At 37.3% G+C, this 26156-nt stretch overlaps 2 protein-coding genes across 2 annotated transcripts in view; both read left to right on the forward strand.

Annotated features, from left to right (window-relative positions):
* TRPC3 (transient receptor potential cation channel subfamily C member 3) overlaps positions 1-15813 on the forward strand; it is a 60877-nt gene extending 45064 nt beyond the window's left edge. The window contains exons 8-12 of the mRNA XM_045552330.1: positions 1598-1793; positions 3115-3324; positions 6539-6622; positions 12308-12383; positions 15203-15813. Of these exons, the coding sequence (XP_045408286.1) occupies positions 1598-1793; positions 3115-3324; positions 6539-6622; positions 12308-12383; positions 15203-15345 (709 nt within the window). The 3' untranslated portion in view covers positions 15346-15813. The remainder of the gene's footprint in view (positions 1-1597; positions 1794-3114; positions 3325-6538; positions 6623-12307; positions 12384-15202) is intronic.
* A 4738-nt stretch (positions 15814-20551) lies between these two features.
* The window catches only part of BBS7 (Bardet-Biedl syndrome 7), a 39294-nt gene continuing 33689 nt past the window's right edge, over positions 20552-26156 (forward strand). The window contains exons 1-2 of the mRNA XM_045552331.1: positions 20552-20760; positions 22850-22915. Of these exons, the coding sequence (XP_045408287.1) occupies positions 20725-20760; positions 22850-22915 (102 nt within the window). The 5' untranslated portion in view covers positions 20552-20724. The remainder of the gene's footprint in view (positions 20761-22849; positions 22916-26156) is intronic.

A 26156-nucleotide genomic window follows, 5' to 3' on the forward strand; every position in this document is an offset into this window, starting at 1 on the left:
CTGCTAATGATAATCTGTATTTGCAGCTGCTCCCCAGCGCTAGCATCACCGCCTCAGCTCCACCTCAGATCATCAGGCATTAGATTCTCATAAGGAGCTGCAACCTAGATCCCTCACACATGCAGTTTACAGTAGGGGTCGAGCTGCAATAAGAATCTAATGCCACTGCTGATCTGACAGGAGGCGGAGCTCAGGCGGTGATATGAACTGCAAATACAGAGGAAACTTCCCTCCAGCTCTCCTACCGCTCACCGACTGCTGTGCGGGCCGGTTCTTAATAGGCCACAGACAGTGCAGGTGCTGGGGAGGAGGGAGTTAGGGACCACAGATTTAAAGGACAAAAGTAGGTAATTAGTCTGATGAGAGCCTAAGTGCTAATTGTTGTGATAGAAGAATCAGGAAGTCGATTATGTAAATTAAAGGGAAAGAACAGGAGTCTTTCATTTCTAGTTAAGTATTATTTCTAGGTAGGTAATATATTCTTGTGACAAAAATTCCAATAGAGAGAGAGGTGTCTATAGGGAAAAGCCTGTCCTTCTCTCCACCTTGGCCTAGTCTCCTAGTTCTCCTTAGTTCCCAGAGGCAGTGGTTTCTTTCTTTCTTTCTTCTTTTTTCTTCCTAGAGACGGGTCTCACTCTGTCGCCCCGGCTGGAGTGCAGGGGTGAGATCATAGCTCACTGCAGCTCAAACTTCTGGGCTCAAGCTATCCTCCTGCTTCAGCCTCCTGAGGAGCTGGGACTACAAGCATATGCATCCATACTAGCTAATTTTTTAAATGTTTTTCAGAAACTGGTCTTTCTGTGTTGCCCAGGCTGGTCTCAAACTCTTGGCCTCAAGCAATCTTCCCACCTGAGCCTCCCAAGTTCCCAGAGGCAATGGTTTCTTTTGGATACTTCCAGAGATATTTTTTACATAAACAAGAATATAAGTATTTGTATACCCTTCTTTTTTATTCAAGTAATAGAATATTTCACACTTGCTGTATGTTATTTTTCACTTAATATAATATCTTGGATATAATTTTATATAAACATGTGAAGATCAATTTGTCTCATTTCCCCCCAATGTCTGCATAGCATTCCATTGTATGGATGTAGCAGAGTTATTTAGCCTGCCTTCTATTGATGGATATTTAAATTATTTTCATTCTTTCCTACTGCAAATGATGCTGCAAAGAATATGTTTGTACATTTTTTGAAGTGGATAGATAATTTTAATCCCAACCTTGTTATACTCCAGAAAACTGGATTTAAATTTCTAAACCACCTGCAAAATCAAACCCCAAACTTCCATCCTTCTAGGAGAAGGGAATGGGCATTGTGATATGACTTCAGCTTTCTCCTGCTGAGTTTGGAGAATTTTCACTTGAGGATAACTTCAGAAAAGCTAGGCATTGGCACCATTTAATCACCAGTTCCTGGAAACTTGGGAGAATAATTTCTGTTAAATGTTCATAGCAAAATAATTCTATTCTTGGAGTATTTTATGATGGCATTTTACATCTGTAAAGTAGTCAGACCCTAACTTGTTTTTACTTTTGACTTTTTAATACTGAAAACTGTTAATTTACTTACCTTGTACCTTATTTTTTCAACAGTGTAGAAGAAAGTTTCAAGACTTTATTTTGGTCAATATTTGGGTTGTCTGAAGTGACTTCCGTTGTGCTCAAATATGATCACAAATTCATAGAGAATATTGGATACGTTCTTTATGGAATATACAATGTAACTATGGTGGTCGTTTTACTCAACATGCTAATTGCTATGATTAATAGCTCATATCAAGAAATTGAGGTAAACCTGTTTTCTATCCATGGCGTCTATGCTTGTCTTCCCATTCTGATAACATGCTACATCTGCTTCTGTAGGCTGTGCTGGAGTTCCAGCTCACGTGACAAAGAGGCTTATATCCAAGCAGAGGGAGCCTGGACCTTTCCCTGTGTTTGCCACCTGGATAGGTAGTCACACACTTTCTAGTGTCTTCTAGGAGCACCACGGGGGTACTCCTGAATTTACTACCACTCTGCCTTCTCTCAGGGTGTATTTCAGAAGTTTTGAAATTAGTGGCTAGAAGAAGTATTGGCCGTAGGGAAATTATTCTCTCCTTGGTTAGCCAGCCAACCAATTCTTCCTGGTAGAAGAATTACGAAATGCTTGGCAAAGATTGATGACGTTCTTTATCCATTTAGAATGTTTAGTATTCTTTTGGTTGAGGATTAGGCTTGGTTTGGGACCCTTCTTCATTGTTGTAGATATGTTTTCTTATGTCCTCCAGTTTAGTGTTCAGTATCTTTTTAGTGCTTTGCTGTTTGTTAACTCCACCAAATCTTTGTGTGTTTTACAAACTCATAATATTGTGTTCTCAAAGCAGAAGTCAGGTCCTTCGTAAATAAAAACCCTGGTACTCTGAACGTCTGCTTGGGGGTGGTGATGGGCGTCTGGGCTGTGTGAACTGCGTGAGCCAGCTTCCTCCACCCATGGGCCCCTCCAGTTCACTTCCTCTGTCACTTAGGGTGGTTATGCCTGTTACCATGGGCAGCACTGAGGATAGAAGGATATGTAAGACAGGTCTAGGCTACTGAGGCACTTATGTGACATTTGGGGATATGTGGCAGACACATAAACTCCAAAAAGCAATTCTTCTGAGTACCATTTTTTTTTCCTTTGCCCTTGAAGTATAATATGCTGTGTGTACAGCCTGACTTGGGTGGGTCTAGACGAGGAGGGAGGGTGGGTAGAGAGTGGGGAACTGCTGTTGAACTTGCATAATTGGCTGGGGTAGGAGCTGAAGGGAGGAATTAACCTTTCTATTCTTCCTGGCCTCTGATTTTTCTTGTCTTTTTGCTTTGCTTTTGGATGACGGACTGGAAATTCTGGTTAAATTTCAGTGGGTATAGACAGAGGCATAAAGAAGAGAAAAATTTAAAAAATGAGTGTCTTTTTATTTGAAAAATGAGAATATTATGTAGGCCTATTGAGTTATATGTAGATAAATGTGTATAAGTCACCTCTTTCAAAAACATAGTTTAGATTCATTGTAAGAACTTGCGGGCATCAGTTACTAGAATGTTTAATTTCTAAAATTAGTTATTTCTTTTCTGTTTTTGTGACACAGGATGACAGTGACGTGGAATGGAAGTTTGCTCGTTCAAAACTTTGGTTATCCTATTTTGATGATGGCAAAACATTACCTCCACCCTTCAGTCTAGTTCCTAGTCCAAAATCATTTGTTTATTTCATCATGCGAATCGTTAACTTTCCCAAATGCAGAAGGAGAAGGCTTCAGAAGGATATAGAAATGGGAATGGGTAACTCAAAGTCCAGGGTAGGTATCAAAAACTTACCAAGACCTTAAAATAAATGTTTTGTCTCTTTTTCCTTGTCTTTTGATGTTTGTTCAATAACTCTTATATGTGAACTTAGAAGATGTTGGAAGTAACTGTCCATTCCATAGTCTTTCATAGACTAATACTTAATATCTTCATAATGTTTCGAGAAATCACTTAGTCTATGCCCTGCTTTGGATCAGAACCTCATGTAAACTACCAGATTAAAAACAAACCAAAAAACTTCTTTAACTTGTTAAAAGTTACCAGAAAGGTTATTGTTAGAAAACACTTTGTTTTTGTGTGTTCCATGCTTCTCATCTGTTATGCTGAAGTTAAATAGTTTTAACCTCCAATTTCCCCTTGGTATAGGTGTAGTTCACCACCACCATGTTCTCCTTTTTTTATACAAACCCTTTACTGAACTAAATGATCTTTTTCCTTTAGTGTCATAAAATAGATACAGGCCTAAGAGCATCCTCAAATAACTATAAATACCTCTTTATAAATAAGAAAGAGTGGTTTACCCTTGAATTGTCCCAGTTGAGTCATACTTTAATTTTAACAAAGAAGATAATTTTCATGATGGCACTTTATTATCGTGAACTTAATTTTCAGAGATAGAATTGGTAGAGGAGACAGAAGGATATGGGCAAACCTCAAATAACAGGGAACGAGGCAGGTAGGAGCAAATGTGTGGGGCTAAAATATAATTTTGGGGTTGAGCATGGTGCCACACGCCTGTAGTCCTAGGTACTTGGGTGGCTGAGGTGGAACGATCACTTGAGCCCAGGAGTTCAAGGCTGCAGTGAGCTATGATTCCACCACTGCACTTCAGCCTGGGCAACAGAGTAAGACCCTGTCTCCTAAAAAAGATTATATATGTAAAATATATAATTTTTGCCTAAAATTGTGAAAATGGTCTGTAGCTGTAATACCCGTAGAAGCCCAGAGGATATCAATGTTATCTCCATAAAGAATAGGCCTTCCTGAGCAAAGGTAGATATTTTTCTCAGTCGAAGCTGGGGGAAAAAAATACAGGATTAATGCGACTTAATTTGTTGCTTTTTAAGATAGATATGCGTTTTCAAGATTTGTAATACTCTAGAATCTTATTGTATAAGAAAGCCACCTTTTAAATCTTTTTTTGTTTGACCTGGATTGGGGCTTTACAGGCTATTAGGTTACAAGGCAGTGATTGGCTGTGACAGCCCATGATTTAAAATAATACCTCATGTGTATGCAGTCGGAAGCAGTACAATGTAAGGAAGAGAGCCTTGGTGTTAAACCCGGATTTAAATTCTGATCCCCATGACTTATTAGCAAGTAACATGGATAAATCACTTCACCACTCTGATCCTTAATCGTCTCACCTGAAAGAGAACTTTTTAGGGTTATGATGAAGATTATATGAGAAAACACAAAGTTCGAGCCTTAACAAGTATCAGTACCTTTCTTCATTCACACTTTACAAAGTGCTTTATGGCACATTTGAACCTCCTGCAATGCTGTGAGGTACGTATCATCATTACTCTCATTTGACAGAACAGACAGCTGAGACCATTCCAGTAACCCCCTTGTGCAAGATCACGAAAGCTGGCCTCGGCAGGGCAGGTGTGCAGTTCAAGTTTGCTGGCATCAGGGCCCAGCTGTCTCCGCTGAGTGCAGCCTTGGTGGACCCCCCACACGCCCTACCTTCAGCTGCAGGGTGGCTGGGCAGCTCCCGCTGCGGAAATTGACTTTGTTTTTGAAGAAGCCGTGTTCTTCGGCGGACTTATTAACTGCGGCTTTACTACTAAAAAGGAGGTCTCTCGAGTGTGGACGCGCACGGCTCTCGCGCTTCACGGAACACACCTTGAGGTTTCCTTTCGGTAGCAGCAGGCTTCACTGGCTTCATTCCCGATACTGTCGTAATGTAGAAGCGGAAATGCTAAAAATCAGGCTGAGAAGGGCACACCCACTTGGCTGGAGGCTACCTAGACCCCTCTGAAGGAAACGTGGGGGAAGCTTTCCATTTGGGCTGTCCCGTCCTGCCTGCGCGGCGCCCCTGACGGAGAGACTAGCTTGGCTCGGAGAGCCTGGAAACGGCAGGAGCGCGAGCGCCGCCTCTCGGGAGGCCCGCGTCCTGCAGGCCTCCCACGGCTGGGGAAACGGCCGTTTTGATTTCATCCTTTAAATTGTACATAGAGCTGTTTAAATCTCTTTAATACTATCCATAGATACTCTCTGTATCTTGAATGTGGTAGAAATTTGGAGAAATTCTATTTTTCTTTTTTAGAAGAGAGAGGAAGGAGCCTCAAGAAACCTTCCTAGCTAACCTACACAGCTAACCTCAGTCAACAGTCAGATACTGACCTCCAGTGGCGTCTACGAGAATTACCTTCTCCTGGCACAATTTTAAGAGAACAAAGTTAGGAGGCTCCTCGCCTATCAATGCCACTTCCTTCCTCCCTAGCATCCCACACCTTCCTGAGTTATAAGAGTGGGAAGTCAGGTCTTTTTGGACAAGGAGCCCTGCCTTTGCATCACACTTTATAGGTGGCAGCTTACCCAGAAATAAGAGGCAGTCCCTGTTCATATACATGAAGAGTAGACAGTACCTGTGTGTGCTCTTACTTTCTCTTCTTACCCGCTCAAAAGCTAAACCTAAAAAGAAAAAGAGAGAAAAGAAATGAAAATCAAAATTCTTTAGTGCAACTCTCTCCAAAGCTGTGAACTGGGCTCAGTAGAAGGCCAGGATCCTTTGGACGATGTGTTATTTTGGCTAATACTGTAGGGCTACAGAATAACAGAGGGGACCAGCTGCACGTATAGTGTGCTTCTGTTGAAGTCTAGGAGAACTTAGGCTCATGATCAGATTGAACTGCTTCTGTGAAACTTCACCTTCTAGATGCCATGAGTACATTTTGATAAACTCCACAAGGTCCCCAGGAAAAATTATTTAGTATGAGCCAACTTTTTAACATATATTTTCAATTAAACATTTCTACTATAGTAGTACATCTTGCCAACATTTTGGTAAATGTAAGCATATTACTCACATTAATTTTTACCTTTGGGATTATATCAAATCACTTCTAAAACTCAGCTTGCACAAAATGTTCCTTGGAAATGTTGACTCCAGATAAATTATCAAGGAGAATAAAGTGGATTATATTTTTGATTCCAAATGAATGTATTCTGATTTACTAGGTTAATTGTATTTTTTCCTAGTTAAACCTCTTCACTCAGTCTAACTCAAGAGTTTTTGAATCACACAGTTTTAACAGCATTCTCAATCAGCCAACACGTTATCAGGTAAGCATTCATTAGTCATATCTCTTGATCTGTCTGTGGTTCCGTGTGTGTGTGTGTGTGTGTGTGTGTGTGTGTGTGTATGTATGTATGTATAGTGAGTAGAATTATATTCTTCAAATGTACTATGAGAATAGTACAGAACAGAGGAAATGAGAAAATAGTAGTTGGAGGGGCTTTTAGAACAGAGTCCAAGCCCCCACCCCTTTTTTTTTTAGCTGGGTGAGAAGAGTTTCTTTTGCAATATTGAAAATAAACTGTTGCTACAATTTCCAAAGAACACTTAGGTATACCTTAAGCTGGAGAAAACAGTGGGAGATACAGGGTATATGAGAATGAATAATGCTCTCACAGTAGGAAAACCTGATAGCATCTCTCCAGGTTTTTCCTTGAGGTGATCCACTTTTTAAATGGCTTGTTAGGCTACACTGTTTCATCAGCACTATTTTAAAATATCTTTTGCATTTTGATATTGGATATGACAGTTGAACACTATTCTCCAACTCAGAAGAGATTATATTTCTTTATTTTTCATCTGGTTGGTCATTTTGAACATCAAATCTTTAAATTTCTCATGTGTGTAAGGTCACAGACATGAGGATCAAGGAATTTATAATGTATTGGTGATGTCAATTAATGGGTACAGTCCTCTTCTTTATATAGTTTTCTTAAGAGCAGGAAATTCTGCACAAGTGCTTGGCACACTGATTGTCAAAGCCTTGCTTTTAAGCTTGTGTTTATATTACGTTATATGGTTGTACTTTATTTATTCATTCTTCTATTGATGGACATAGAATATATTGTCAGTATTTAGCTATTATAAGCAATACTGCAATAAGTAATCTTGTATACATAACATTTCAGAATGTTATAGACTTTTCTGGTTAAAGTATATGTGAATTTTTATTTTTTAGCTGTTATCAAACTGGTATCGATGGAACTTGTACCAATTTACATTCTTACAATAAATGTATGAGAGTGCCCATTTCATCCTCAATTTACCAATAATGTGTTACCAAAGGTTTTATCTTAGCCAGATAGGTGAAAATCGTTTTGCTTTGCATTCCTTATCATGAATGAACTTGACCTTCATTTTATGTTTAATGTTCTATATACTTATGACTCAATATATATTTGCTTTTCTTGATGGATTTTTGTTATCAATTAAGATGAATTTTTTATATTTCAAGAATATCAGCTTTTGATAGGAGTTGAGAAATTTTCCACCAATTTGTTGTGTGTCTTTTTAATATTTAAGCAGTTTTTTCCCCATCCACAGCTTTTTTATTTTTGTATAGTTAGTTTTACAAATTTCTCATGGCTTCAGGTTTTGTGTACTATTTGGAAAGATCTTCCCCAATATGAGATTATGTAGTAACTTTTAACCCATATTTCTTTAGTACTTTTACTTTCTACATGAAAATATTTTATTCACATAGAATAAAATATCCAAATATATTTTTTTCCAGATGATTACAGATCTGGGTGTGTTGAAAAACCTATTGATTTTAAATGCCACTTTTATCATTTACTAAATTCCTGTTTATATTTAAGTTTATTTCTAGGCTTTCCATTCTGTTCCACTAATCTAACTATTCATGCTATAGAACTACGTTATTTTAATTATTGTAGTTTAAAACAAAAGTCAAACAAATGACAATGGAAAAACCAAATTCTGCCAAAATATTTAAAGAGGTTTATTCTGAGCCAATGAGTGACCATGGCCTGGGGAAGCACAAACCCAAGGGTTTCTTTTATAAGGGCACTAATCCCCTTCATGAGAGCTCCACCCTCATGACTTAATCACCTTCTAATACCATCACTTTAGGGGTTAAGATTTCGACACATGAATTTGGGATGGACAAAACATTCAGTCCATGGCAATGAGTGATAACAATTGTTTAGTTGTTACTGATTTTTGTTTCATGCAGTGTGATTATAATAGACAAAACTTACCTTTAAAAAATTCCAGAGTGTAGTCTGCTAAATGGGGATTTTCCTTCAGAGTGTAATCCCTGGGATACACTAATTCTAATAGTGCTATCACAACTCTGAACATTTTTAGAACATCTTTAAAGAATACTTTTATAATTAGTTCATAAGACACAAAAGTGTTTCATTACTTTCTAGTTTCTGAACTCAGTTAATTATTCATATTAACATGGCATGATGCCATGCCTTTACGTTTTTTTCAAAAATAGTTGCATCCAACTTCAAAAAAAACATAGCCACCACCAACAGGGTCATCACTTTGTGTGTTTTACATCCAACTGAAGGTTTTTCCTCCAAAACAATTTCTTCAAAGACAAAGATTCAAATGTGCCTCAAGGGGCAGCAGAGGAAGAGGTTCAAAAATGCTTTGATCAATGACAGTATTTATTCTAAAATAAATTATTAATGGCATGCTGAGATAGTTCTTTGTGTGTAAAGAATTGTCTTAAAAACTGAGGGTGTTTTTTCTTATTTGATCTTAGCCAAAAGGCCGAGAAGCAATAGAGGTGGTTTTTCTCAAGGTCATAAAGACTTGGAAGGATGGCTATGATTGAATTCTGCTAATTTTAACAATGTTTTATTGAAAACCTGTGTTAGTTTGGTTATGTTAAGTTAAAAGCACACAGATAAACTAAGCTATATGAATAAATAGGAATTTATTATAAGAGTCCACAGAAGCTGTGCTGTTAAGTTCTTAAGTCTTATTCTCTTTGGTGTCTCCTGTTGGCAGCCACCTATTAAGCTGGCTTTGCCTTGGGAACACCTTTGGCCCAGATAGTGCTGGATGGTCTTTGGCCCAGGTGGTGGTCTCTGGTCCAATCCCTGAAGGCTATTATTACAGGATTGGTTTTACTGGAAGCATATGGCAATTTTTCTCTGAAGGGAGCAAAATGAGACATTCACATTGAATTCCACTCAATGAGCTTCCGGGCACATTCAAGACAACCCCTATTATGCATGGTTTTAGGTTATATGGATACGAAGATGCAGGCATTCCTTCAAGGATCTCTCCACTGAAGCAGAATGGCAGGTGAGGTGAGGAGGAAGCAAACATTCACACATCACTGCAGTATGGCTGTGTGGAATAGCTATGCCTACATGTGAAATAGAAATAAATATAAATAAACGGTATGGGAACCCAAGGAAACCCAGAAGAGGGGATATTTAAAAGTCAATCAAGTAGGAAAAACAGCAAATTTATATTCTGTTGCCCCAAAGAGCAGAACTTGGACTAGTGGTTAGAAGGTACAGTGAAGCAGACTGTGGCTCAATACAAAGGAGTTGTTTTCCAACAGCCGCAATTGTCCAAAAATGGATTAGACCGGCTGTCTGGAAAAAGTAGTAGGCTCTCTCTCAATCACAGGTGTTTACACCAAGGCTGTGTAATGGTGATCTGTTAGGAAGTCTCACAATGAGTGGTATGAAAATATGAAAAACAATGACTCCCAAGGTACCTTTCCTCTCTAAAATTTTACTCTATGCTTCGGAATTCTTTATGTGTGTCCAAATCAGTCTTCATTTACACATTTTAGATTACTGAAATTCATAGTACAAAACCTACTGATGCCAGTCAAATTTAGCTTCTTTGTAGAATTAAGTGAAAGGATGAAAGTAAAAGTACCCGATACAGTGTTTAACAGTTGTTAGTTGAATATGAATCAATAAGAAATAAGCAAGTGAAAAGAAAAGCTTTCACTCTTTTGGGGAAGGAAGATATCCAATCACCCACTTTTGTGTACCTCCTGCCTTACCCCACTGCCTCCACCTAAGAAGTAATCCCTAAGAGGCTATCCTAACTCTTTGGGTTTCTCATCTTTTGCTTTGGTTTTCTTTTCAAATATAATTCACTATATTTATAGATATTCCTAAAAATATATTACATAGATTTACTTGTTATTGAGCTTCATAAGAACAGTTTCATACTTTGTGAAGTCTTCTGCAACTGGAATTTTTCATTCAACATTATGCTTCTAAGATTCATCCACACTGTTGTGTGTGGCTGTGGTTCATTAATTTTATTAATGAACACAATGACATTACATTGTGTAACATACTGTGAATTGTCTGTTTTCCTATTGATATTTGTTTAGATTGTTTCCAGTTTTTTGCTATTTTAGATAGAGTTACTATAAACATTGTTATCTCTTCCTCCACATGTGCAAAGTTTCTCTAGGCTCTATACCAAGGAGTGCACTTTCTGGGAGAAAGGATATGTAAATATTCTGCTTTAAAAGATAATTGTGACCAGGTGTAGTGGTTCTCCAGCTACTAGGGAGACTGAGGTGGGAAGATAGCCTTGAGCCCAGGAGTTGAGGCCAGCCTCCCAACATAGTTGAGACCCTGTCTCTAAAAAATATTTTTAAATAAAAATGTAAAAAGTAAAAAAAAAAAGATAATACCAAATTTTTTTCAAAGTTGTCTATTTACACTCATGCCAGTAAAGTATAAAAGTCCCCATTGATTCATATCCTTTCCAGCACTTGGCATTATCAGATTTATTAATTTTTCTGTTTATTAGACATAAAATTGTATCTCCTTTAGTAATAATTTGTATTTCCCCCCAAAAAGAGTTTGAGATTATTTAATAAACTTGTTGACCATTCACATTTCTGTTTCTGTGAAACACTTGTTTGTATTTTGTCCATTTTTAAATTAGGTCATTTGACTTTTCCTTGTTGAATTGAAGTTTAAAGAACTTCATATATTTAAATCCAAATTATTTGTCAGTTATAAGTATCACCAATATTTTCTCCCAGTCTGTGGCTTGCCTTTTCACTTTCATGATGGTATCTTTATACAGAAGTTTTAAATTGTGATGAAGTTGAATTTATTAATCTGTTCTATTGTAATTAAAATTTTTTATCTTGTTTTTTTCAAAAATCCAGCTCTACCCTGAATTTATAAATATATTCTCCTATAGTTTTTTTAGAGGATTCAAAAGCTTTGTCTTTCACATTAAAGATGCACATGAAATTAATGTTTCTGTTCATGGTATGAATTAAGGCTCCAATTTAATTTTTTCCATATATATAAGCTATTATCCTGTGAGAGCACTTATTTAGAATAGTAGCAACATATATTGCTATGAGAGGAAAACATGTAATATAAAAGAATATATGGTATTTAGAAAATATAAAATATAATACATATAGTAATTAGTATTAGTAATTAGTATGCATATAAAATTTAAGGAAAAGATATTCGAAGAACATATACCAGAATAACTGTGGTGATTATCTTTGGGTGGTGGAGTTATAAATGATTTTGTTTATTTCTTTTGTTCTTTGTATTTTCCAAATTCCCTCTATAGAGCATATATTAATATATTTTTCTAAATAGTGAAAAATAAGGTAGTGTCTATAGGTGATAATGTAGGGTCAGTGCACCTCTACGAGAAACCATTAGTTGAAAGAGAAACTATGAATTGAAATCTTCCAACTTAACTTTTTTTAAAAGCTTCTTTCATTTCTGAGGCCAAAGGGAGGAAAAAATAGTGTTTGTGGATCATGCAGTAAGTCTCAGTAGAAGGTGAGAAGGGGTTAAGCTGAAACTTGGGTAATTCTTTTGTAAATAGTTACATAAAATTCTTTTCCCCTGAGTTGTTTGTTTTACAGGTATGTAAGGCTCTTTGGAAAATAGGATCCAGGGTACTTATGTGTATCATTGGTGATCTAATCTTTTCGTTTTGCCCAACAGCAGATAATGAAAAGACTTATAAAGCGGTATGTTTTGAAAGCACAAGTAGACAAAGAAAATGACGAAGTTAATGAAGGTAAGCATCTCCAATTTGAAAAACATCCTTTTATAACTTAATGAACCTGGAAAACTTCATATTGAAGCATACTTTAAAAATACAATCCCAGGTTACAGTTGGTTTCCTCCAAGATTGATGGGAGGATCTTATGTCTCATTTGTAAAACTTCATCTTTTTAAAGAAACAATTGTTAAAAATGTTGATCAGAGGCAATTTGTCTCCACTCAGGGTACCCTAACTGATTCTTAGAATGCAAAGACTGCTATCTTTCTAGGAGTTCTTAAAATCCTTACATAAAATAGTAAGATAGTCTGTTTTTAGTGAGTTCAAATTAGTGTTAACATTTTTCCAGTGATAGAGGTAAAACAGTGACTCAAACAGAATTTACATCTCTTTAGACAAACCTGTATTTTGTTGTCCAGAAACAAATCTCTAACCCATTTTTTTTTTTTTTTTGGTCTGGTGTTTCTCTTTTGAATTTCACTTTTCTCCTTGGCTCCTGACTTAAGGATGCTTCTTTTTTTAAGGCATATCTGAGACAGAGCATCTGTCTGGACTATAAAAATTTTTTATCAAAGCACAGGCCCAGAGTTGGAAAGAAATCAAACTGGGAGAAATAAGTTACCCTAAAAATGGAAACTATACCTTCCAACACTGATGAGATGCCACTAAATCTACCTGTACTGATAAGGGAAGAAAAGGCTAAACTTAGTAAAATTGTTGAGGGCTTGGAAGCCATCACTTAATACAAGGAATCCCTTACAAATCTGAGTCAATCCAATGGTATGTGTATGCAGAAAAGAAATCTATGAATGTGTGATTGAAAACCAGCAAAAATCCAATCATAGCGACCTAGAAACAGTCTCAGTGAGACAGGATTAGAGTGAAGTTTAGAAAGCAGAAATCTGATCAGTTGTACCATAACCTCCCTTGGGTGGTGGGGGGGAACTAAGTGGGAGGAATTGTATGGCCATAACAACATCAAAAACAGGGAACATTTTCTAAGCCCTTGCACAAAAGAGGAAAAGTAATGAGAATTTGATGTTTTAAATAAAGTTCTTATTAACAAAGTAGATCCTATAGCTCAACCTCCTCATTCAATAAATGAGGAAGCTAATGTCCAAAGAGGTTGAGTAATTTGTGTTTCCTGAATTGACAGACTAAATACAACACGTAGGGCGCAGTTGCCCCATGACTTAGGAACAAGGAAGGTAGGATATGGTAGCAGGAGGTGAAAGGGGGTCTACAACGGTACAGAATGGTGGTCCACAGTGGTTATGAGTGGTGTGGGAACCCATTTCTTCTATGAAAGACCGGCCTCAGTATTTCAAATTAGGTCATTTTATTCCCTTTATATTGCCATATGCAAAGGCAGCACTTTTTTTGTTGTTGCCACAAAAGGAATCCACAAACGTTTTTTGTGCATTTTTGAGGAAGAGTTAGAATTCCTTAAAATGAAAAGGTTCTGACTTTTTTTTTTTTTTTTGAGACAGAGTCTCACTCTGTTGCCCAGAATAGTGTGCCATGGCATCAGCCTAGCTCATAACAACCTCAAACTCCTGGGCTCAAGCAATCCTCCTGCCTCAGCCTCCTGAGTAGCTGGGACTACAGGCATGCACCACCATGCCTGGCTAATTTTTTCTATATATTTTTTAGTTGTCTGGCTAATTTCTTTCCATTTTTAGTAGAGACGGGGTCTCGCTCTTGCTCAGGCTGGTCTTGAACTCCTGATCTTGAGCGATCCTCCTGCCTCAGCCTCCCGAAGTGCTGGGATTACAGGCATGAACCACCGCACCAGGCCAGTTCTGGCTTTTATATAATAGAAGAACACTGAAATTATACTTTAAAGCATCATGAAGATACAAGGAAATATCATCAAAGATGTGTTTTACATGCTATTCTATTATAAAAAACCAAGTCAAAGTACCAATGATTTGAAGAATCGTTTCTTAGATTCAAGGTAAATTTCTGCCCCCACTTTCACTTTTCAAGGTCAGTGGCTTAACCTATATTATAATCATTTGCAAGAGAATCCAGTTGTTTTTTTTTTTTTACTTCCCCTCCCCGCTCCAGTTTTTAATTGTAGTCTACATATGCCTAAGACACTGCCAAACTGAATTATGGGAGCTGTTGATTTTAATGGCCAAAACTCTCCTATTCTCTTTGAGAGTATGGAGTCTACACATTGCCAGTGGCATCACATCTAAACTGCTTAATTTCACTGCTGCTCGTCACTTCCCTATGCATTGATCTTTTGTGCCAGGCAAACTAATTTCTGTTCCTTGACTCTAAATTCATTACCATTGCCTTTCCTAATAAACACCCCTGCTCTTTTTCCTTCCCTTCCCTTGCTTCAAGTTTGACTTAAAATTTACTTCTCCTATGTAAGTATTTGCCTGTTAAATAGATTGATTCATTTTTAGTAAAGCTTAAAGCTTTGCTATCCTAGCAATGGGAGACAGTTGATGTAGGTGTCAACCCTTATGCATGAGGGAAACAAAAGGACACCCTTGTAGTCAGAAAGGAGATATCATGGCTGTGTATCAGTTAATAGAGAACCACCCTGTGTTAAAAGTTGGGTAAGCCAAAGTACAACACTTTAAGCTGAGTTTTACTATTAAAAAATGTAAGTGGACTATTTTTTATACCTTTTTGTGAAGGTAAATATATCTTTAAGACAGATGTTTCTTAAACATTTTGAAGAAAAAAATTGAAATAGCTACCTTGGAGAGTTTATGAAGCAAATATATTCATATTGTATGAATTTCACTCTTTGTTCTTTTCTAAATCCAAAGAGCAAATTACCAATTATATATTTTTTAATACTAATACTATAGGTGAATTAAAAGAAATCAAGCAAGATATCTCCAGCCTTCGTTATGAACTTTTGGAGGACAAGAGCCAAGCAACCGAGGAATTAGCCATTCTTATTCATAAACTTAGTGAGAAACTCAATCCCAGCATGCTGAGATGTGAATGACGCAGCAACCTGGAATGATGGCTTTGACTATAGCACAAATGTGGGCAATAATATTTCTAAGTATGAAATACTTGAAAAACTATGGTGTAAATTTTTAGTATTAACTACCTTTATCCTGTGAATCTTTAAAAGTTAGGTCTTAATGATTTTACTGTTTTATCATGAAATGCATTTTATTTCTCTGCCTTGACATTATAAACAATGACATACCATTGTATTTAAAGGCCCAATATTACTACGTTACTGACATTTTTATCCATTTTAGAGTAAACTCTACATCTTTGCACTACCTGTTTGCCTCCAAGAGACTGCCAGCTTCTTGGGGACTGGGACCATGTCTTATTCATCTTTGTGTCTCCAGCATCTAGTACAGTGCCTGGTACATAGTAGGTGCTCAATAAATGTTGAAACCAACTGAACTGCCAACAAAATACAAATAAAAATAAAAGGTCATCACTATGTAGCATACCTCCCCTTGTCTAAGTGCTGAAGAGATTTTTTTAAAAATAGAAACTGAAGAAATTTTACAACCAGCTATGACTTGGTGAGATTTTCTTAGAATTTTAGGTGTCACTGATAATCTTAGAACTATTGAGCCCTGAATGAAGAATTTAACAATGAAATGGGATAATAGAAAATATGGTTACATTACATATTTAAGTTTAATAGAATTGTCCAAAATAATGCATTAAAGATTTTTCTAAAATATATACTGTTTCCTTTCTGTCTTAGACTTTCATTTGTTGTTTTTCAGTAATGTGAATTTTTTTAAAGGTGGGGTTATGGAGGGTTGTTATTTTGTTATAACCTTCTAATTTCTGCCTCTACTTTAATGCTAAATAAGGTGTCAGCAGCTGACTTCATACCTTGCCCATTAGCTCCATTCTGAGTTTTGGAAGGTCTCTTTGTAGGAAGAAATAGGAAAGAACCATGACTGTGTGTTTACCTGGAAAGACGTGGCCAAGCATTGCCAGGTGCGTTTCATTTCCTTTTGAGGCATTTCTTGCCATCAGTGGTTACAATGATTGACATCTTTTTTTTATTATCAGAGGATTTCAGTTCCACTTTGTATGCAAAATAGATTATGATCCAGCTGTATTTGCCTTAGTACATAACTCAGCTGAATACCGGTAATATCCAGAATGCCTCATGACTTTCACTGGAAAGAGGCTATAGGCCAGTAAGTCCCCTGGTCTTGTCACAGACTATACAACACTCAAAGTATTTTTTAACCAGCTGAGTTTAAATCTCTTATAGAGTTATGTTTAACATCTTGAGTCCCTTCAGTCAGTTCCGTCAAGTTTTACAGGAATGCAAATTGTGATCATAGCTCAACGAGTTTTATAGGTCCTTAAAACCAATTAAATACATGACCTTTAAAATCATGGCTATCACACAGGAAGCCTTTCTAGACATGAAGACAAGAAGAAATGAACACTAAATGGAACTACATAAAACTCTTTAAAGATTATTTCTTAATTTCTGCTTTTTTCGGAGTTAAAACAAATTAAGAGAAGAACTTTATACATTTTTTGCTATCATTGTAGAATATTTCATTAACTTTTGTGTTATACTAATAATGTGTCTTAAACATTTTTCAAACTTTATGTACTTTATGTCATGCCTTAGAACTGAATAAAATACTGAATTTTTCCATTGTTATATATTGCTATACATTGTATTAAAACAGTAAATACATGGAATTTTTATAATAGATGATAGTTTTTAGTTTTATGGTATGGTCTAGGATTTCAGGTGTGGAAGTTGTTGCTTATACCTAGGGAACAGAGTATTTACTAATTTTCCTGTTTGGGGTTGGAAAAATGTTGAATGAAAAAGTGGCAGATTCAGCCAGCTGGGGACATTCAGCCAAGGATCCTTGGAATCTGGAGACCAGAGAGGTATGAAGATAAAGCTCATGCTCATGGCATTTGCATCATGTGTACACATTCTTTCTTTCTTTCTTTTTTTGGTCTATGCCTCTCACTACTATAGAACTCTTAACAGATTATTGTTTCTTTATTTACTATGCTTGTATAAAACTGATACAGTTTTACTAGTTGATCTTTTCCCAAGAAGGGGGATATGATGACAAGGCATAGGGAATACTGTCAATTTATTTTTATTTTTTTTTAATTTTATTTCTTTTGAGATAGGATCTCACTCTATTGACTGGGCTAGAGTGCGATGGCATCACCATAGCTCACTACAACCTCAAATTCCTGGGCTCAAGGGATCTTCCTGCGTCAGCTTCCTGAGTAGCTGGAACTATAGGTGGGCCCCATTATGCCTGGCTAACTTTTCTTTTTTTGTTTTGTTTTTTGTTTCTGTTTTTGTTTTTTGCTGTTGTTATCTTTGATGCCCTGCCCAGATCTCCTCTGCTGGGCCAGTGCACCCATCTCCCAGGTACTCCTGTGCAGTTCCCAGCTGATCACTTCCCCAGGAGAGTTGCCTTCAGCAGAAAGAAAGCAGCCTTGCCCTGGATATGATGCCTCCTCCTCCCCGGGGCTGACTGGGGTGGGGGCAAAAAAGGCTGGCCCCTTGTCTCAAGTGGGGTCAACTTTTTGGTGCACTTCATTCTCCAGAGCTCCTGAAGGGATTAGGCTGGAACCAGACTCAAGCTGAGATGTATTCTTTGTTTAGCTTCTTCATCTGTCTTTTCCTGCTTCCTTCCCTCCCTTTCTCCTGAGAGCATCCCCTCAATGAATCACTGCATCCAAATCTTGTCAGATTTTCCTCTTAGGGAACCCACCCTAAGACATAAGGTATTAATATGGTAGCATATGGGCAAGGTGAGGATTAGTTTAGGGGACTGCTGTCAGAATTAGCCCTTCTTTTGAGGATAAAGATAGCTCTGGGTCAGCAAGTCCTTGCCCTATCCATTGTTGTAACAGGCACAGTTCGGAAAACAGAGCCCAGAGAAGTTGGTGGGGCAACTCAGAGATGGTTGCATTTAAGCAGTATCAAAAACAACTTGTCTAGAAAATAACATTTAGGTGCTTACCATTAATTAAAGGATTGTCAAAGCCTCAGGGCTTTTCTTTCCTTGTGACAGTTCTTCCTTTTTGAGCCCTTTACTCTCCTTAGTTCTTTTCTCAGTTAAAGATCAGCTAGAAGAAAGACAACAACACTTCAACTGCTTCTTACTCCTACTGTTTAAAAAGTTTGGGACTTTGTAAGAGCCTGCCATGTTAAATTTACATAGCACCCTAGATTTTATGGAATTCACAATCTTTCAGAAGCTTGGATTCATAGACTTGAAAGCAATCTAATAATATACCTTCCAACCTACAAAATTCTATAAAATTCTATACAATTCTCTTTTCTCCTATCTCCTCTATGGCTTTATTTTTTAGTTTATTTCTAAAATTTATCTCTAAAGTATTTTTCTCTTGTGTCTAAATTGATATATTTTTCCCATACTGCTAAATAGCTAACCCATCTTCATGTACTGTCTGTTTTAATAGGATGTTGTTTTAGCATTAGAGAAAGAATTATCTGGAATATTCTGGGACCTAGGGAAAACTTTGTCAGACACCTCTTCAGGATAATTTCTTTTCTTAAGAAGCACCTCTTCTCAGGAGTTTAATTCTTCTTGTTTTACAATCATTTGCAATCTCTCCTCTAGAAGATCACAAAAATCAGAAAAGCAGCTCATCTGTATTTCCATAGGCAGAGCGCTGTGTGCACGAAGGAAGGACTGATGAAAGTGAGTCAAGGAATGCCATCTCTCAGTTAGATCTTGGTTTATTCTGGGCCAGCAGTAGTCTATGGGTCCCTGGGGCCATTTCAGAGCTGTCTGCAATTTTGAAACTATTTTCACAACACTAAAATGTTATTTGCCTTTTCACTGTGTTGACATTTGCATTGATGGTACAAAAGCAATGGTGGTTAATATTGCTGGTGCTTAAGCATAAACCAAAGCAGTGGCTCCAAACCGTACTAGTAGTCACCATATTCTACATGCCATGCACTGACATTTTATATAAAAATGTTCTTTCTGAAGCAGTGAAAATTGTTAATTGTAAGTCTCAACTCCTGAGCACATGTTTTTTTAATATTATAAGTGATGACATGGGAACTATGTATAAAACACCTTCTACTGAATATTGAAATCCATTAGTTGTCTCAAGGAAAAGCATTTGTGTGATTAAATTGCTAGCTGAACTCGCTGCTTTTTTCATGGAACACTATTTTTATCTGAGGGCACTACTGACAAATTATGATTATTCAGACTTGGATATTTGGCATACATTTTCTTGTGAATTCAAGGAGGGAAACCTCAGTTCGAGGAAAACGACTGACATTTGTTACAATGCTTAAATTTCAAGCACAAATTAGAATTTTGGAAAATGTGTGCTTACCATGTGAATTCGATAGCTTCTCAATACTTCTTGACTTTTTAAATGAGATGCATGGTGATATTAATAGATGGGATTTGGGGGGGGGATGTTATATAGTGAAGTTACATTCTACATTGCCACTAACCTTTCAAAACACTACCACTTGTTGAGTTTGGAACAAATTTTCTTCATGTACTTAAACAAAAACAACATACAGCAATAGATGGAATGCAGCAGCAGATCTGGGACTCCCACTGTCCACTATTTTAAGGTGGACAGAAAATAGATTTGCACACAATGCCAGTCGTTTCATTTTATTATTTTTTTTTATTTTGGAAAAGTTATGTTTCATTAAGATATTTATGTCATGGGTTTATTTTTTAAACAAATTAACATTTTTTCAGTTCTAATGTCTAATATGGCAAATAATCAGTAGATCACTTATATAAGCAAATGGTCTTTAGGGTCCTCAATCGTTTTTTTAAGAGTCTTGTAAAGGGGTTCTAAGACTGAAAGTTTGAGAATTGCTGCTGGAAGCTAACGCTTATTACAGTGGAACCTAATTCTTTGCGCGTCCCTTTCCACTGTCAGAGTGAAAGGTCAGTATCTACCCGGGCTTCACATTAGCGCTCTCTACAGAGAGGGAGAAAGACGCCTAGGATCAGCTCAGGGCCGGAGTGAGTAAGAAGCCAAGAGGGCGTCTCCGGTCTCTGTGGAAACCGCTCTTCCCTGGTTTCCGGGAGCTTGTCCTTCGTTCCTCTCCGCTTCTGATTGGAGCAGGCTGTCAGTGGGCGGTGCATCGGGGAAGAGGCGGGGCTTCATCTTCGTCCCGGAGCCACTCGTATGAGCGCACTGACGTCACGCAAAACGCCGCTGCCCCAGCGTCCAGCTTGTGCAACCGCGGCAGAGACGCCGGGTTTATCCCTCAGAGGGGGCGCGAGCGGCCTGCGCGGCGGGGTCCCAGCCCTGGGCGCCGGCAGTCTCTGTCGCCCGCCTTTTCCTGCCTGGTGCTCCCCGGCGCGTCCGTGTAGTCGTCATGGAGCTGGTTTTAAACCGAACGGATTATTTACAGGTAAACCCAAGGGATGAGGCGGGCTCTGCGCTGGTCGAGTCCCGTTCCCTGAGAGGATTCGTTCCTTCCACTGACGTAAAGCGGGGTCGCCAGGAGCGGGTGCGGAAACCAAGGAGCTGGGCTGGGTGCTGCCCTCCCGGCTCCCCTCATCGCAGGCAGCGCCGCCTTGTCTGTGACGGTCCGCTGGGACCGGGAAAGAAAAGGCACAAGCTCCCGCCGTGCCGGCGCGGGCCGGGGCCTAAGGATGCGCCCCGCGTCCCGACGCGGTCTGATCCGGAATTCCTCCCCCGGGGCCCTGCCCGCCTGCTCCCCGCCTGCAGCTAACTCCTGAATCTCCGCCTCTACCCGGCCCTTTCTCCCGAGCGCCAATTGTTTCTTACTGTGAGCTGGACCACATCAGTCAGGTCATCATAAAAGCAATTCCAGCCATTTATTGTGCACCTAGTTTATTCTGAGAGTTAGCATACATAAATGTTTAATCCTTTTAAGAATTTTCAAAGTAGTATTAGAAATGAGGATCCAAGGGCTTCGAGAAGATAAATGATTTGCTTAATTGCTAAAAATTATGGAGTTACTGTTTGAATCAAAATCTCGGACTCCGGAGCTGGTGTTCTTTCTGTTATACCACATTGCCTTCCAGACTTCTTTGAGCCCTAGAATTCCCTTTCTCCGAATTCCCCGTCTCCTCATTTTTCAGCCATCCCATTTTAGCTGATGGTACAGATGTTTGCCCAGTTTTCCAGGGAGTTATGCTAGGTACTTCCCACCTGAATATCTTCCATATCCAACTGGTCATCACATCCTGTTGCTTTTATCTCCTAAATATCTCTTGAATTTGTACCATTTTCCTCTGTTACCCTCAGTTTGATTTATCATTTTTCTTTGCTTGAATAATTGAAATAGCTTTCTATTTGGGCTCCTCCTTAGCGTCCACTTTCATCTCTCCCAGCCATCCTTCACATCTCTTGCTAGACTGATGTTTCAAAAATACAAATCTAGACAGATTAAACTTTAATACTACTCCCTGGAATGCAGAATAATTATCTGTACTATATGCAAGTTGTTTCATGCTGTGTTGTTTTCTCCAACTTGTCTCGCATTAGTCCCATCCTCCTCGCCTAACAGTGACAGTCCCCTGCCCGATAAGCCATGCTGTTTTCATTCTCTGTGCCTTTTGTAAAATAATTTAAATCATCAGTTAGATAGGATGTTACTGACATCAGCATGTTTGGTATTTTATTTATTTACTTATTTATTTTAGAGACAGGGTTTTTGCTTTGTTGCCCAGGCAGAGTGCAGTGGCACAATCAAGCTCACTGTTACCTTGAATTCCTAGACTCAAGCAATCCTCTTGCCTTGGACTCCTGAGTAGCTGGGACTACAGGCATGCACCACCATGTCAGACTGATTTTTAAATTTTTTTGTAGAGATGAGGTCTCCCTATGTTGCCCAGGCTGGTCTTGAACTCCTGGCCTCAAATGATCCCCCTGCCTTGGCCTCTCAAAGTGCTGGGATTATAGGTGTAAGCCATCATGCTTGGCTAATATATTTGGTATTTTAGCAGAAATCTTCTATGTTGCATTTTTAATGACTATAACCTATTTTCAAAAATTTTTAATCACTTTAGAAAACAACTGAATGAAGTTAGAAAAGAAGGCTTCTAGAAATATTTTTTTCATAATGTTCCTTAGTGGTAATGTCACACATTTATTTTTGGTGTGACAACTTTATAGGATAAATTATTGTTTGGGTTGTTTCCTATATGCTTTCTGACTTTTGTGACATATTTCATTAGAAAATAAGTTCATAGGCTGGATACTATGGCCCACTTTTATAATCCCAGCACCATGGGAAGCTGAGGTGGGAGGATTGCTTGAGGCCAGGAGTTTGAGAACAGCTTGGGTGACATAGTGAGACCCCATCTCTAAAAAATTTTTTTTTAAAGTTCATCACTGATATTAATAGTTACATTGCTAATTTCAGTTAAAGAAAAAAAAAATCTCACTATGACCTGAGTCTGCTGATGCTTTTAATCTCTGATGTAATAACTTCAAATTAAATTCACTAGGTGGCTGGTGTTTTTCTACAGGTGGGAGTGACTTCTCAGAAGACTATGAAGCTACTTCCTGCCTCAAAACATAAAGCTACACAAAAGGTATTGTATAGATTCTTATTGTTCTACTTTTCCCTAGCTCTGACAGTAGAGAGGTGCATATTAATAAGTTATTCTTTCAAAAGTGCTAATGTTAAAGTGGAAATTAATTTTTAAAAATTTGAACAGAAGTTGGAATACCAAGGGACATTTATAGACAATAATATTGGACATTAAAACTATTACATACAGTTAGTCAATAGTGTAAGCAAATTTGCTAAAAATCATACTCCATTTTTCTGGTAATAATTTATTATGCTATGTGTACTGGTATCTACCAGATTGTGTATGTGGAAAAAGAAATAAGAAACATGATATGGAGGAAATGCTTTTTTAAAACTTTAAAATAGTTACAAATAAGATAGAATACCCAGGAATAAATTTAACCAAGGAGGTGAAAGACCTATACAATAAAAACTACAAAACACTGATGGAAGAAATTTGAAGTAGATACAAACTAATGGAAAGATGTCCCATGCTCATGGATTAGAAAAATTAATATTGTTAAAATGACCATACTAACCAAAGGAATCTATGGATTCAGTGCCGTCTCTATCAAAATACCAATGACATTCTTCACAGAAATAGAAAAAAAAAATCCTAAAATTTGTATAGAAACCACAAAAGACTCCTAATAGTCAAAGCAATCTTGAACAAAAAGAACACAACTGGAAGTATTATTCTACCAGACCTCAAAGTATACTACAAAGCTGTAGTAACCAAAACACCATGATACTGGCATAAAAACAGACACACAGACCAATGGAACAGAATAGAGAACCCAGAAATTAATCCACATATCTACAGCCAACTGATTTTTGACAAAGTTGCCAAGAACACTCACTGAGGAAAGGACAGTCTCTTTAATGAATGGAGATGGGAAAACTAGATATCCATATGCCAAAGAGTGAAACTAGTCTCCTACCTCTTACACTATACAAAAATCAATTCAAAATGCATCAGAGACCTAAATGTAAGATCTGAAACAATAAAACTACCAGAAGAAAACATAGGGGAAATGATTCAGGACATTTGGGAAAAGATTTTATGAAAATCTCAAAAAAACAGGTAGCAAAAGAAAAAGTAAACAAATGGAATTATATCAGACTAAAAAGCTGCACAGCAAAGGAAACAACAGAGTGAAAAGATAATCTACAGAATGGGAGAAAATATTTGTAAACTACTCATTTGACAGAGGATTAATACCCAGAATATAAAGAAGATTTACAAATGGCCAAGAAATACATGAAAAATTGTTCAACATCACTAATCATCAGGGAAATAAAATCAAAACCACAGTGAAGAGTTGGGTATGGTAGCTCATGCTCGTAATCTCAGCACTTTTGAGTCTAAGGTGGGAGGATTGATTGAGGCCAGGAGTTCGAGACCAGTCCAGGCAACAACATAGTGAGACCCCAATTGTACAAAAACTAAAAAATAAAAATATAAAAAATTAGTTGGGATTGTGGTGCATGTGTGTAGTCCTAGTGACTTGGGAGGCTGAGGCACAGGATTGCTTGAGCTCAGCAGTTCCAGGTTGCAGTGAGCTGTGATCATGCCAGTGTGTTCTACCCTGTTTCTAAAAACAAAACAAAACCACCACAATGAGGTATCATGGTATCATCTCACCCCAGTTAGAATGGCTATTAGCAGAAAGACAAAAAATAACAAATGCTGGCACAGATGTGGAGAAAAGGGAACACTTTTGTACTGTTAGTGGGAATGTAAGCTAGTATAACCCATATGGAGAACATAGAAATTCCTGAAAAAACTACAAATAGAACTATTAATACTATATGATCCAGCAATCCCACTACTGGGAATTTACATGTTCACTCCTATGTTTACTGTAGCACTATTCACAATAGCTAAGATATGGAATCAACCTGAGAGTCCAACAGCAGATGAATGGATAAAGAAAATGTAGTCTATATACACAATGAAATACTACTGAGCCATAAAAAAGAATGAAATCCTGTTATTTTTGGCAACATGGATGGAACTGGAGGACATTATGTTAAGTGAAATAAGGCAGGAACAGAAAGTTGAAATGCTGTATGTTCTCTCTCATATGTGGAAGCTAAAAAAAGTTGATCTCATAAAAGCAAAATATAGGACAGAGGATACTAGAGGCTGGGAAGAGTAGAGGGAAGGAAGGGATAAGGAGAGATTTGTTACAGGATCAAAATTACAGCTAGATAGGAAGAATAAGCTCTAGTGTTGTGTACCACTGTAGGGTCACTATAGTTAACAATAATGTATAATTTCAAATAGGAAGAGGATATTGAACAATCATAACACAAAAAAATTTGAGATGATTGATACACTACTTACCCTGATCTGATCACTATACATTATATGTATCAAAACATCACTATGTATTCCATGAATATGTACAATTATTGTTTGCCAATTAAAAAATAAAAAAGTGAAAAAAAATAAAAAATAAAAAATTTTTTATTGCCACTTATTATATTCAGTCTACAAGATCAGTAGTTCTCAAACTTCTTGGTTTTAGGACCCCTTAACACACTTAAATTGTTGAGGATTTCAAAGAACTTTTGTTTATATAGGCTATATCTAGCAATGCTTACTGTATTAAAATTAAAACTGAGAATATTTTATTTTAAAAAACAAGCTCATTAAGTTTACATAAATAACACATTTTTACTGTTTTTCAAAACAAAAAAGAAGTAAGAGTGACATGTTACTTTTTTTGTACCTTCTTTACTGTGTAGCAGAAACAGAAGCACATGGATTCTCATATCTGTTTTCTGCATTCAGTCTGTTGTGATATGTTGTTTTGGTTGAAATATATGAAGAAAATCAGCTTATACTGACAAGATATTTGAAAATATGGAGTACTATTTAAATAGCTTTTCCAGATAATTAAGACTCTTCCTATTTGATACTACACGTAAGCTGGATAAATGGTAGTTTCTTAGACGCTAATTGCAGTGTGGAATCTGAAATCATATTGACAAACTTTTCATACTTTGATACATTAAAATCCATTGGTCTGTTTTTTCCCATACATGATTTTATAGCATCCAATAATGGTCGTTTAATATGACTACTTGTTGGTTCAATGAGTTACACATATCTTTCAAATATTGACACATACTAGAATATTATTATATTCTATAGAATATATATTATATTATATTATATAGAATATCAAATCACATTTGTTCATATCACTACTGATTTCATCAGAAAAGTTAAGTATTTCAAAGATGTCATG

Source organism: Lemur catta, chromosome 5 (genome assembly GCF_020740605.2).
Source record: "Lemur catta isolate mLemCat1 chromosome 5, mLemCat1.pri, whole genome shotgun sequence".
NCBI lineage: Eukaryota > Metazoa > Chordata > Mammalia > Primates > Lemuridae > Lemur > Lemur catta.